Source organism: Corythoichthys intestinalis, chromosome 5 (genome assembly GCF_030265065.1).
Source record: "Corythoichthys intestinalis isolate RoL2023-P3 chromosome 5, ASM3026506v1, whole genome shotgun sequence".
Lineage (NCBI taxonomy): Eukaryota > Metazoa > Chordata > Actinopteri > Syngnathiformes > Syngnathidae > Corythoichthys > Corythoichthys intestinalis.
The window spans coordinates 33,515,213-33,526,340 of NC_080399.1; the positions used below are offsets into that span (position 1 = coordinate 33,515,213).

Genomic DNA, 11,128 nt, shown 5'->3' on the forward strand with positions numbered 1-11,128 from the left:
TATGTGTGTATATATGTGTGTGTATATATATATATATATATATATATATATATATATATATATATATATATATATATATATATATATATATATATGGTCCGTCACTGTAAATTTTACCGCAGATTTTCATGGGATTATTTTTTAAAAACTGAAAATCATGGTTTTAAAAAATTCTATTTCATAATTATTTTATACTGTGATCCTTATGTAACCCCGGTCTAGTTCTCCCCCTTTACAACTGGGATTCGAACCTGGCATCTCAGTTGTTGAGCGTGCTGACAAGCAAGCTACTGAAGAGCAGTTGAAGGAAGTAATGTGTGTATACATGCAATGACACTTTTCGGCCACCAGGGGGGGCATGGCCACCCCTTAAAATCCGCTTTTGGACAGAACTCCAGCAATATACGTATACTGGTACTGTGCTGGACTAAATATAAGATTGTGTGTAAAAAGTCACTCTTTGAGTTTAAAGGTAAAAATGAATGCAATTGTTAGCCTTTATTATTATATAATAAAGAATATACATTTCTATATGAATGCACAATACTATTTCAAGTCTCTTAATATAATAACAAACAAAAAGTTTAGGTCGGAAATTGATTGGCATTTGGAATATTCCTTACATTCCTCATAACTGCTTGTAGACAGCTCTTAAATTAGGCGTGCCAAATGCAACTATCATCATCATAAGATCATGAATTGCTTGGAGTAGCGTGTGATAAATTGCTATTATTAGGTGTAAAACTAGTGACTACTTACATCTTCGGACTCAAAGACATAGCAGAACATGCCGTACTGACTATTCCCTTCGCCGCTGGACTCTACAGTTTCGGAGAAATCCTCAGACGACCCCTGAGACAAACGCCTGCGTGCCATCAGAACCACTATGCTGCCAATGTCAGCAATATAAGAGATGGTACGTAAGGCGCTATCCATCATTGTATCCTGCAGGGAGAAAAGGACTGAATTTTCTGTAGCAAAATGTCAAGTGGCTGGAGCACACATTCTTTTTCACCTGTGTGTCAGCATTGAGCACCTTGACGGTTTTAGTGGAGATAAACAGGTCGACTTCAGTCATCATTTGGGAGTCTTCATCTTGGCTCTTGTACATAAAATATTCAATTACTTAAAATGAGATGCAACAGCGTCATCATGTGGTCAAAATTTGGAAAAACTCAATCAGCTCCTTGAATTAATTTATTAATTAATTTCTCTTAATTCAAGCAGAGGTCATCTACCTTGATACGACTGACGGCTTCATGAGCTTGTGACATGCGGACAGTCTTGGTTGGATTCTTGTCAGAGAGCACTTGAGTGCAGCCAAGGTAGTTAGCGGCAAAGATAATTCCGTCAATAAGATCTTCTGGCTCACAAGGACCTGGGACTTTGTAAAATAGCCAAAAAAGCATCCGGTATAAGACTTACAAATGTGTCAAGACTTTGGTTAACAAACACTGACTTTCACTGACTTACCGTCTTCAAAACTGGGGAAGGAAGCAGCTTCTTGTGTTTTCTGCAAAATGAAAACATTAGTCAGTATTCACATGATCATCTCAATAGTAAAAGTATAAAAGTGAATAATTAGATCTCAGGTTAAATTTTAACACAATATGAATTGAATAAACGGGAGATAATAGAACAATAGTTATCATATCTACTGCCGCATTTATCTAAATCCATTCTTCCTCTGCCTTTATTAATAGATTTTATAGTACAAGTACTGCATTATCAGAACTATCAAGCACTTTTTCTTTAAGAGTTTGGCTGGGTCTGCGACTAAAACTAAGGTACGACATAGTATGATTTTTTTCACACAGACAGCTTTGAGTGGGACGCTACACTGTAAAACCTTGTTGAATTTATTGTAATATACTGGCAGCTGTATTTGCCAAAATAATATCATTACAAAAAAACAAGAAAACCATAAAATACACTTAAAACTGGTCCGTCACTGTAAATTTTACCGCAGATTTTCATGGGATTATTTTTAAAAAACTGAAAATCATGGTTTTAAAAAATTCTATTTCATAATTATTTTATACTGTGATCCTTATGTAACCCCGGTCTAGTTCTCCCCATTTACAACTGGGATTCGAACCCGGCATCTCAGTTGTTGAGCGTGCTGACTAGCAAGCTACTGAAGAGCAGTTGGAGGAAGTAATGTGTGTATAGAAGGATTGGGAAGCCTTACTCCCAAACAACTTAAAAGAGCGTAGCAGCAACTGGAACTACACTGGACTGTTGGACAATGCGGGCTCAAAACCTGGTTGGAGAGTGGGGAGACTGAGAATGGAAGCACAGTGTTGTCACCACCACCACCATACCAGTTACACATACATACTTTATGTTTGAGTTATTTGCTGAAAAACAAAAAATGTTAAAATATTAGTTCTTTTTACAGTACAGTAGTTTATTTTTAATTTGACAGTAAACCTTTTTTGTTTTTTGATGGTATTATTCTGGCAATGATAGCTGCAGTATTTTACGTTTTTTTTTTTTTAAATAAATATTTTGTTTTAGAGTCTAACTTTTTAAAGTTTTTCTAGTGCCTTTTTCCCCTCGACTTGACGCCGTCCTTTCAGGGTTCATTGTACCTTACGTTCATTTGAGTTTTGACTTCACAAAGTACGAGACCTCTGATAGTTTGTATATTGTGACTAAATATTGCCATCTAGTGTATTTGGTGAGCTAAACGAAATGTTTAAATAAGAGTTTGACCAAAGTCTGAGTATTATTTTGCATAGCGATTTTGAGTGGGAATGCCAGTTCTCTTTGCATTGAGCGTTTTTGTTTTTTGTGAACTTTTTTTTTTTTTGAGGGATAGGAATATTATTTTTGTTGTGCTTTCAGTAAATGATACTGTAGCGACTTAACTGTTCCGTCCAAATGCATGATGGGAAGTTGGGCAACCATGACTGTCAGTGGTGGCTGCAAATGGTAGATCTTCTCTGCGTTGTATTCAATACAGGGTGTTAAGACAAAGATTATCTTCTGTCATTCTACACCACGTCGCTCGCTACAATAGATATTATTGTTGTGGAAGAGATGCCAAAGCTTATGCCAATAAATAGCGCGGCCCCAATGAATGCCTGAGTCCACTCCTCTCGCTTGTTCTGCCTCTTAGCTCCGAATATATATAAAACGGCGCCATTGTAGTCTGTTTGCGGCAATGCATGAGTGGATCGTCCCGCACATGCGTTAAATGCGTTGAATATTTTAACGTGATTAATTAAAAAATTCATTACCGCCTGTTAACGCGATAAATTTGACAGCCCTAATAATAACGCCTCGATCTCATAGAGCGCTTTTTAGGACACTCAAAGTCCCCGGCTTCTACTACATTAGGACATAAAACTACAGTAACATAGTACATTCACCGCTGTCTTGCTTCCTTTTCTCCTCTTCTGCTTTTTTTTCTTTCTTTTGTCGCTTCCATAAGGATAACCTCTCTTCATTTTGGATATACGCCAATTAAAAACAAAAAAACAAATCGCCGCTCACTCTCCCTCTGAGTCACGTGTGGAGGGCGGGGTGTAGAGCGAGTGAAGGGACCGCTTCAGGGAACTCAGACACAAGGCACTAGCACTTCACAAGCTGCGTGTGCTAAATCCGTTGGCCCTCTGGGGGCCCCTGGTGGCTGGGGGCCCTAGGCAATTGCCTGGTTTGCCTAATGGGACGCGACGCCTCTGCCTACCGTCAGAATCTCATACCGGCGCATGCGCATCTCTATCACTATCAAGGGTAGCTTATTTCTTACAGTTTTACACAATTTTGTATTTTTTTCGAGATATCCTACAATCCTACATGGTTCTAAAAACATCAAAGTAAGTAAAATGAGTTTTAACCTTTGGGGAACTGCTTTCAGCATCTGTGAGGTGCTCTGGACTCTTCGTCGGCTGCTGCATCTCAACTGGGGTTGGCTTCTCTTCCTGCTTTAAATAATTGAAATTAATTTTTAAAGAATTTTCTTACCTCTGCCAAGAAGGTGATTATCCGATAATACTGATGGGAAATTAATCAAACCTTCTGGACTTCTTGTTGTTGAGTGTGGCTCTCCGTGGGCGGCATTTCCTCTTGCTCAGGTGTTTGACGGAGAGGTGGCGATGGCTTGATGACCCTCGGTTCCCCATCCTGGTTATTACAGTAGGGTCTGGGAACAGAAGTGACCTCTCTACGAGATTGAGCCTTCTGGCTGTTCATTGGTGCTTGGCCTTGATGAGGGGATGAGTGTTGCTTGCTGTATTTGGCTTTGTTTCGCACAGGAGCTTTTCTGCTCTCCTTGGCGGATGTCTTTACACGATGATCATTTTTGTTGGTTGTGCAACCTTTAACCCCAGAAGTAATGTGTTCAATGTCCTGTGCTGCAGCTGTCTTCCCTTGTCCTTTTCCCTGTCTTTCTGCCTTAGAGCTCACATGAGATGAGTCGCAATTCCTATTTGTTCCCGGCATGTTATGGTTCCTTGTCATTCTACTGTCATCTTCTTTCTCCCTTTCATCACACCCCTTACTAATCCATTCATTGTCGTGATAAAGGCCAGCCTGTGTTTGATCAGTATCTTCTACCTCTTCTAAATCTTCTATAAATCTTGCTCCATCCAGCACCTCTTCTATTTCATCTCCGTCACAAAAGAAAAACCTGTTTTCTAGACCTTTTCCTACCTCTTCAACCTCTGCAGTCTGTATGTGGGTAGAACGCGACCTAAAGGAACGGCTGGCCATATGGGGCTTATTTTCTGATTGTGACCCATTCCGTCTCTCCATGCTTTGGCGAGGCGTGGCTGTCGACCGCTCGTTTCCATTTTTACCAGCCGTGGTCTTAACGTAACCCCCATCCTCGAGGCAGTACTGCTTGTAGTACCTCGTATCCACAATGGCCTCCCTGTTTAAATGTAGTACCTCATCATAGTCCTGCTCCACATCAGAGCCCACATTGTCATATTCAGAGCATGCGTCGTCCATGTCTTCACCTCTTGGTTGACAACTCATATGGGAGTGTTTGGCAGGGATCAGCTGCTTGTTGAGATCATCCTTCAAAGTAGAGGATGATTATACAGGCGGACGGCCCCTTGGCAAATCTATGTGAACTGCTTGGTTCTGCTCCTTCAGGAAATTGTGTCTGGCCCCTTTCCGTGAACCATTATTGGTTATTAGAACCAAACAATCTCAACCCTGTTGGGGGTCAGGGAGGGGGGTGGACAAAAATGAGCTTTCTGAGATTCTTGCATCATGAATGTATGTATTATCAATGTGGAAAAGTATCATTAACTTTATGATCAACAACACCAGATGCACATTGCAAAAACAACAACCACAACAACAAAACCATCGCATTTACTGTAAAATACTGGTAGCTGCGGTTCCCAGAATTTCATAGTAAAAAATTTTGGGAAAACCCTGCATTACATGCATTTTCCTGAAATAGATTTAAAAACAGGATTGTACGTTATTATTGTTAAAAACTGAAAGTCATGCTAATAAAAATTTAATATTGATAATATTTTTACTATGATTGATATGTACCCAATCTTGATTGTCGTGACATCATGTCAAATCTTTTCCATTGTCCCCCCACTCCCGAACTTGAACCCACGCCATTAGCTTGGCAGTCAAACGTGCTAACAAATAGGCTACAACAGACAAGCGGGAAGAGGCACTGTTTTGAAAGTTTGTAAAACAAAACTCGCTAACAGCATAAAACAGTGTAGACTGTGCTACTGGCTGAGTAGTCCACACACCTGACTACCAAAGTGGCATCATGTGTTTAAACTCCAGTTGGAGAAATGGGAGAACTATAAAAGGAACACTGTTACAGCACCACGAAGCCGAGACTGAGAGGAATGTAAAAAAAACAAAACTGTTTTTAAAGTGCATGTGACACTAAAAAGCATGTTTATTTCATAATTCACGCGGTATTTTATGTTCCTGAATGATATGGACCGCTTGAATGTGTGTGGAAGCGATCGCTATATTTATTTAGTTTTTTGAATCCCGCGTCATGAAAATGAGTGACTTCCGGCTTCGGTCTTGCCTTGAGGAGGAGGGCGCTGTGACGTGTACGGTTGAAGACGTCCTCTTCACTGTACAGCCATACTGTTGTGTATGAGGACTAAGGATTCAGCAGATTTTGCGGATTAATACGTTTATTTTTCGCATCACGCCAGCCAAACGGCTGCAGAAAAATCTTGCTGTATGAGGGAGAGGCATGTGCGCCTTTTTGGAGTTTCAAAAGGTTCCCATTCACCGTGGATATTGGCCAAAACATGCCCTACTACTATGGGACCATTGGATTTACGAGGAAGTGAGTAAACATCTTGTTTTGTATTATGTCAAATACGAATACAGCGATTACAAAGTAAACACAAACTTTCTTTAAATAAAGGACTACTTACGTTTGATCATTGATAGGCATGTAAAAAGCTCTCATCATGCACATTAGCTGCACGTTAGCTTCACAACAACTGCAGCCGCCCTCCTCCGGGGAACGAGCTGTAAATTGCTCTCCGCCGGGCGGTTTGCCGATCCGCAAAGGCGATCAACAACCCAGTCATCATGTCAAATTATCCGGGCTAGTTATGTGTGATTTTCTGCTTCGAAGATTTTGAAACATCACTCGGTTCGGGTTAGCATGTCGGCTAGCTGTCACGCCTCTTGGTTTGTTTACATTCTCCGAAGCCGGGGAAGGGAAATGACATATGTCCCATTTAGGTGTCATAAAATATCGTTCGGGAGGTGCGACAGTAAAGGCGAAAGTCGACAGTTTTGACCATTATGGAGTATTTTTGCCATGGCGTCCTGAATAAGTGCATTTTTATCATTTCATATCCCATTTATCACAAGACTTGTTATTTGTCATGACCATGCCATTTATTTAGCTATTGGGGAAAATACTTTGGATAAAAAGAATATCCTGTAAAAATATTGGAATAGAGAGACTGAAACAATGACATTTTGCATCTCTCTTCGTCGCGTTTTCCTCGTTCTGAATAATTCCCCCTCAATGGGCTGAATAGTAAAACCGATGAGCCCAGTCTCCCGCTGACGTCATCCACCTATTGGGGACGCTAGAGACCTATAATGGTAGGCGTGGCTAACCGGCAGATTAAAAGACTAATTTCTCGTCATCTGCGCTTTGCTAAAATGTTGTATATAGTCAAATCGTCTCAAAATATGATTCTAATTCACATAATAATGCTATTTAAGACTTTTTTTCTCCTGTCGTATGCTCTTTAAGGTTGCAGTCATTTATAGTGGTAGTGGAGTGTTGGTAATACAAAATATTGAATGTGTTTGTTTCTTTAACCAAGTGTTTTTCCTTAATTAGAATCACATTAATGAAGGTAAAGGCCTGGTCTTCACAGAAAATCCCAAGTCCCTGTTGCCAGTGAGTCCGAGACCGCCCAGAGTGTGATCTCTGGACCAATACCGGTCTTGAGAGATATAACACTAGTATGCCATAAATGCTGCATTTCATTATGCATCACAAATAATGATGCTGACTGATATCCTTTCTTTATGTCAGCTGAAATGGTGTCCTCAGAAGTCTCTATTAGAAGTTCTTGGCAATTTGTAATTATGAGCTCAGCCTCATATGCTATCTTACAGGCCCAGAGTGGTAAATCGGGAGGACCGGGACACTTCCCGGTGGGCCGGCCTGACGTTTGGGCCGGTAGTAGTATACATTTCTAACGAAGCTGCCAGTTAAACTCGCTAATAACGGCAATAACGCAACCCCCCTTTGCGCGATACGTTATGGCCCTTCTAGTATCCCGTAATTTGAAATTGTAGACCCCATGACTCTCTCCCAATGCCGCCAGTTCTGTTGACTTGATCCTGGTGAAATTAAATTTTGGGTTTTAATGGCCGAAATGAGGCACGTTGAGGCAGTGTGACAAGCGTGAACCACTCCGGCTGTTGGCGCGACCCATTATGGTTGTTTTCGAGCATGCTTGGATGAAAGTACAGTGACCTACCGGCATGTTGCGCAGCTGTCGTGGCCACCTGAGACACCTTATACACACAGAGGCTCGGGGTGAAATCCATTTGGCTGGCAAAAGATAGCTTTGTCTTTTTTAGACCAAAATATGGCACTATTGTTATTTATTACTGCCATGCACAGTTAAAGTAAACTGCAAATGAACGTGTAGAATGAAAGAATTGGAATGTTTTAGAGCACCAGAAAACCTCCAGCATGGTGGCTCCAGGCACTTCGTGCTCCTGTCGCGGCTGCCCAAAGCTCACTATTTTTGGGCACAAAGACGAAGGATTGGGGTGAAATCCACATTCTCAGGCAAAACATAACTTTGCCATTTTAACCCTAAACATGGCACTCTGAGGTTGACTAATCGGTGCGAACTACCCTGAAATGCACAGATGTTCGAACTGTTTGGGAGACAGCCATTTTGGTGAGTTCAATCATTTCATCTTTCACATTTAATTTTTTTTTTGTAATCTTGCCAAAAAATCTGCCATAAATAATACAAAACCAATGATATATCACATTAAAGTATAAGCAGTACTCCCTGAAAATTTGAATATCAAGTAGAAGTTGTTTCATTTCGACAATTTAATATAAAAGATTAAACCAACAAAATTGTAAACGTCAATTTGCATGTAATGGCTCCTCTCAAGCAGTACCTTGTAACTTTTTTGATTCTGAAGATTTTTCAGCTTATTATGACTACAAACCAAAAAAAAAAATTTGAAAACGGTGAAAAGCTTCAGTTTTGTACACAGTTGCCACATGTGTAATTCAAAACACCTGCAAAAGGTTTCTGAGTATTTAAAAAGTCAGCCTAATATTCAGTACAAAATTATAGATAGTACCCCAAAAATAAAACAGTAACTCTACGCAGAACCCGTGCTTGAGTCCTTGATCTCAGAACTATCAGCAAACATGCTAACCACTTTTCCTCCGTGCCTCCCTTTTTACAACTTAATTTGGGGGAAATTCATGTTTAATTTAGGGCTGTCAAAATGATCGCGTTAACAGGCGGCAATTAATTTTTTAAATTAATCACGTTAAAAGATTTGACGCATTTAACGCACATGCCCCGCTCAAACAGATTAAAATGAAAGCACAGTGTCATTTCCACTTGTTACTTGATGTTTTTGGTGTTTTGTTGCCCTCTGCTGGTGCTTGGGTGCCACTGATTTTATGGGTTTCAGCACCATGAGCATTATGTAATTATTGACATCACCAATGGCGAGCTACTCGTTTATTTTTTATTCAAAATTTTACAAATTTTATTAAAACGAAAACATTAAGAGGGGTTTTAATATAAAATTTCTATAACTTGTACTAACATTTATCTTTTAAGAACTACAAGTTTTTCTATCCATGGATCGCTTTAACAGAACGTTAATAATGTTAATGCCATCTTGTGGATTTATTGTTATAATAAACAAATACAGTATTTATGTACAGTATGTTGAATTTATATATCCGTCTTGTGTCTTATCTTTCCATTCCAACAATAATTTACAGAAAAATATGGCAGATTTTATCGATGGCTTGAATTGCGATTAATTACGATTAATTAATTTTTAAGCTGTGATTAACTCGATTACAAATTTTAATCGTTTGACAGCCCTAGTTTAATTCATGTTTACAAGTATAAAGTAAAACTCTTTTCTTGCTCCTAATGAGGCTTAAATTTGAATGATGTAAGGTTAGCACATTGGTCCACTCATGTGATAATAGGTGTATTTAAAAATTAAAATAAAAATTAGAAAAATGCCACTAATCGCAAGTTTACTATTGACGGCATGCGATTAAAAATTTTGTTCGCTGGACAGCATGATTATTATTACATTATTTCAATACGGTAGGTCATGATATAAAGTGGGCCGGTCTATGGTATGGAACTCCCAGGCTGAAAATGAGTCCCACTCCGGCCCTGCTATCTTAATTTTAATACTGACTTTTTCATCACATTATTTGACACCTGCTGTTAATTGAAGCAATGGCAATGTCTGTGTGGCAGACCACAATGACACTAGTCTTCAAATCCAGCTCTCGATTTAACTGAACAAATTGATTAGCTGCGCCTAATTATTGTTGTGGTAAGGGTGCTCAGATCAAATGAGATGAAATGGCAATGATTAGAATGGGAGCCTCCCATGTCCCTTGATCTCTCCATGGTGCTGAACTGGCAATCAAAAAGCAAAAGGTACACCCAAAAAAGGCGTGGAGCAGTTCGCCCTGCCCTTGACGCTTTCGGGGAGCTATTTCAAAACCGTTTTTTATGGCGAACTTTTGCCGCAGATGCAGGCTGGCTTGTTGTGGTCTCTCCGCGCGGTGAACGCCGCATTATACGACACACAATTGAATATCAAAGAAACACATTTAACGCATGAAGCCCAGCAAACACTCGTGAGGATTTCCATCTCGATCAAAGGAAATCGGAAAATCGACCTTGATTTCAACGCTGCACTACGCTGACATCCAACTGATGTGCTGCCAGATGAGCACGTCCAGCTTTGTCTCTTATCAAATCAGCATCGACCAAACTGCCCCCAAATAAAATTGCAACATCCATCCGTGCACCTACCGTTATCATAGCCTGGCCTCCCGGTTTGAACCAAGTTCGTGTTGTTCACAAAAAGAACAGATTGCTCTTTGGGATGGCGAATTTTGAATTAAAACTGCACACGCGCAGCAACAGCCCCGGAACATGTGTATAGAAGGTAAAGTCGCTGTCACGTGACCACAGTTACACCCCCCCACACGCTTACATTATGCAGAATATATGATACGCCCTTGAAAAAAACAAAACCAACAAACAAACTAAAAAATATATATATACATTTTTTTTAATTATTATATTATATTAATATATTATTATATATGTATATTGTATATGTGTGTATATATATATAATATAATAAAATAAATAAATAAATAAATAATAATAATAAATAATATCATATAATAAATATAATATATATTTATATTTGTAAAGCAGCACATGCTGAAAATTATGACATTTTCTCAAATTTAGTGCCACACAGTGTTGAAAACGTGGTGTTAAAATTTTTAGAGTCACCTTTTTTTTTTGCACATTTACAACATTATTTAGCAACCTAAATATGATTTTTTAAATAAGACGTTTTGGACCTGAATGTTTAA

The 11,128-nt window shown here is 39.3% G+C and overlaps 1 protein-coding gene across 5 annotated transcripts in view; it reads right to left on the reverse strand.

Annotated features, from left to right (window-relative positions):
• Positions 1 to 10,697, reverse strand: part of apba2a (amyloid beta (A4) precursor protein-binding, family A, member 2a) — a 27,966-nt gene extending 17,269 nt beyond the window's left edge. The window contains exons 1-8 of one of the 5 annotated variants that reach the window (XM_057837175.1): positions 10,551 to 10,670; positions 7,971 to 8,237; positions 4,024 to 5,169; positions 3,846 to 3,932; positions 1,474 to 1,513; positions 1,239 to 1,384; positions 1,016 to 1,102; positions 760 to 945 (exon numbers count right to left, since the gene is read on the reverse strand). In XM_057837175.1, coding sequence (XP_057693158.1) covers positions 760 to 945; positions 1,016 to 1,102; positions 1,239 to 1,384; positions 1,474 to 1,513; positions 3,846 to 3,932; positions 4,024 to 4,986 — 1,509 coding nt within the window. In that variant the 5' untranslated portion in view covers positions 4,987 to 5,169; positions 7,971 to 8,237; positions 10,551 to 10,670. Of the gene's footprint in view, positions 1 to 759; positions 946 to 1,015; positions 1,103 to 1,238; positions 1,385 to 1,473; positions 1,514 to 3,845; positions 3,933 to 4,023; positions 5,170 to 7,970; positions 8,238 to 10,550 lie in introns of all 5 variants that reach the window. The other 4 variants (XM_057837177.1, XM_057837174.1, XM_057837178.1 and 1 more) reach the window with 4 other exon arrangements.
• Positions 10,698 to 11,128: the final 431 nt, after the last annotated feature.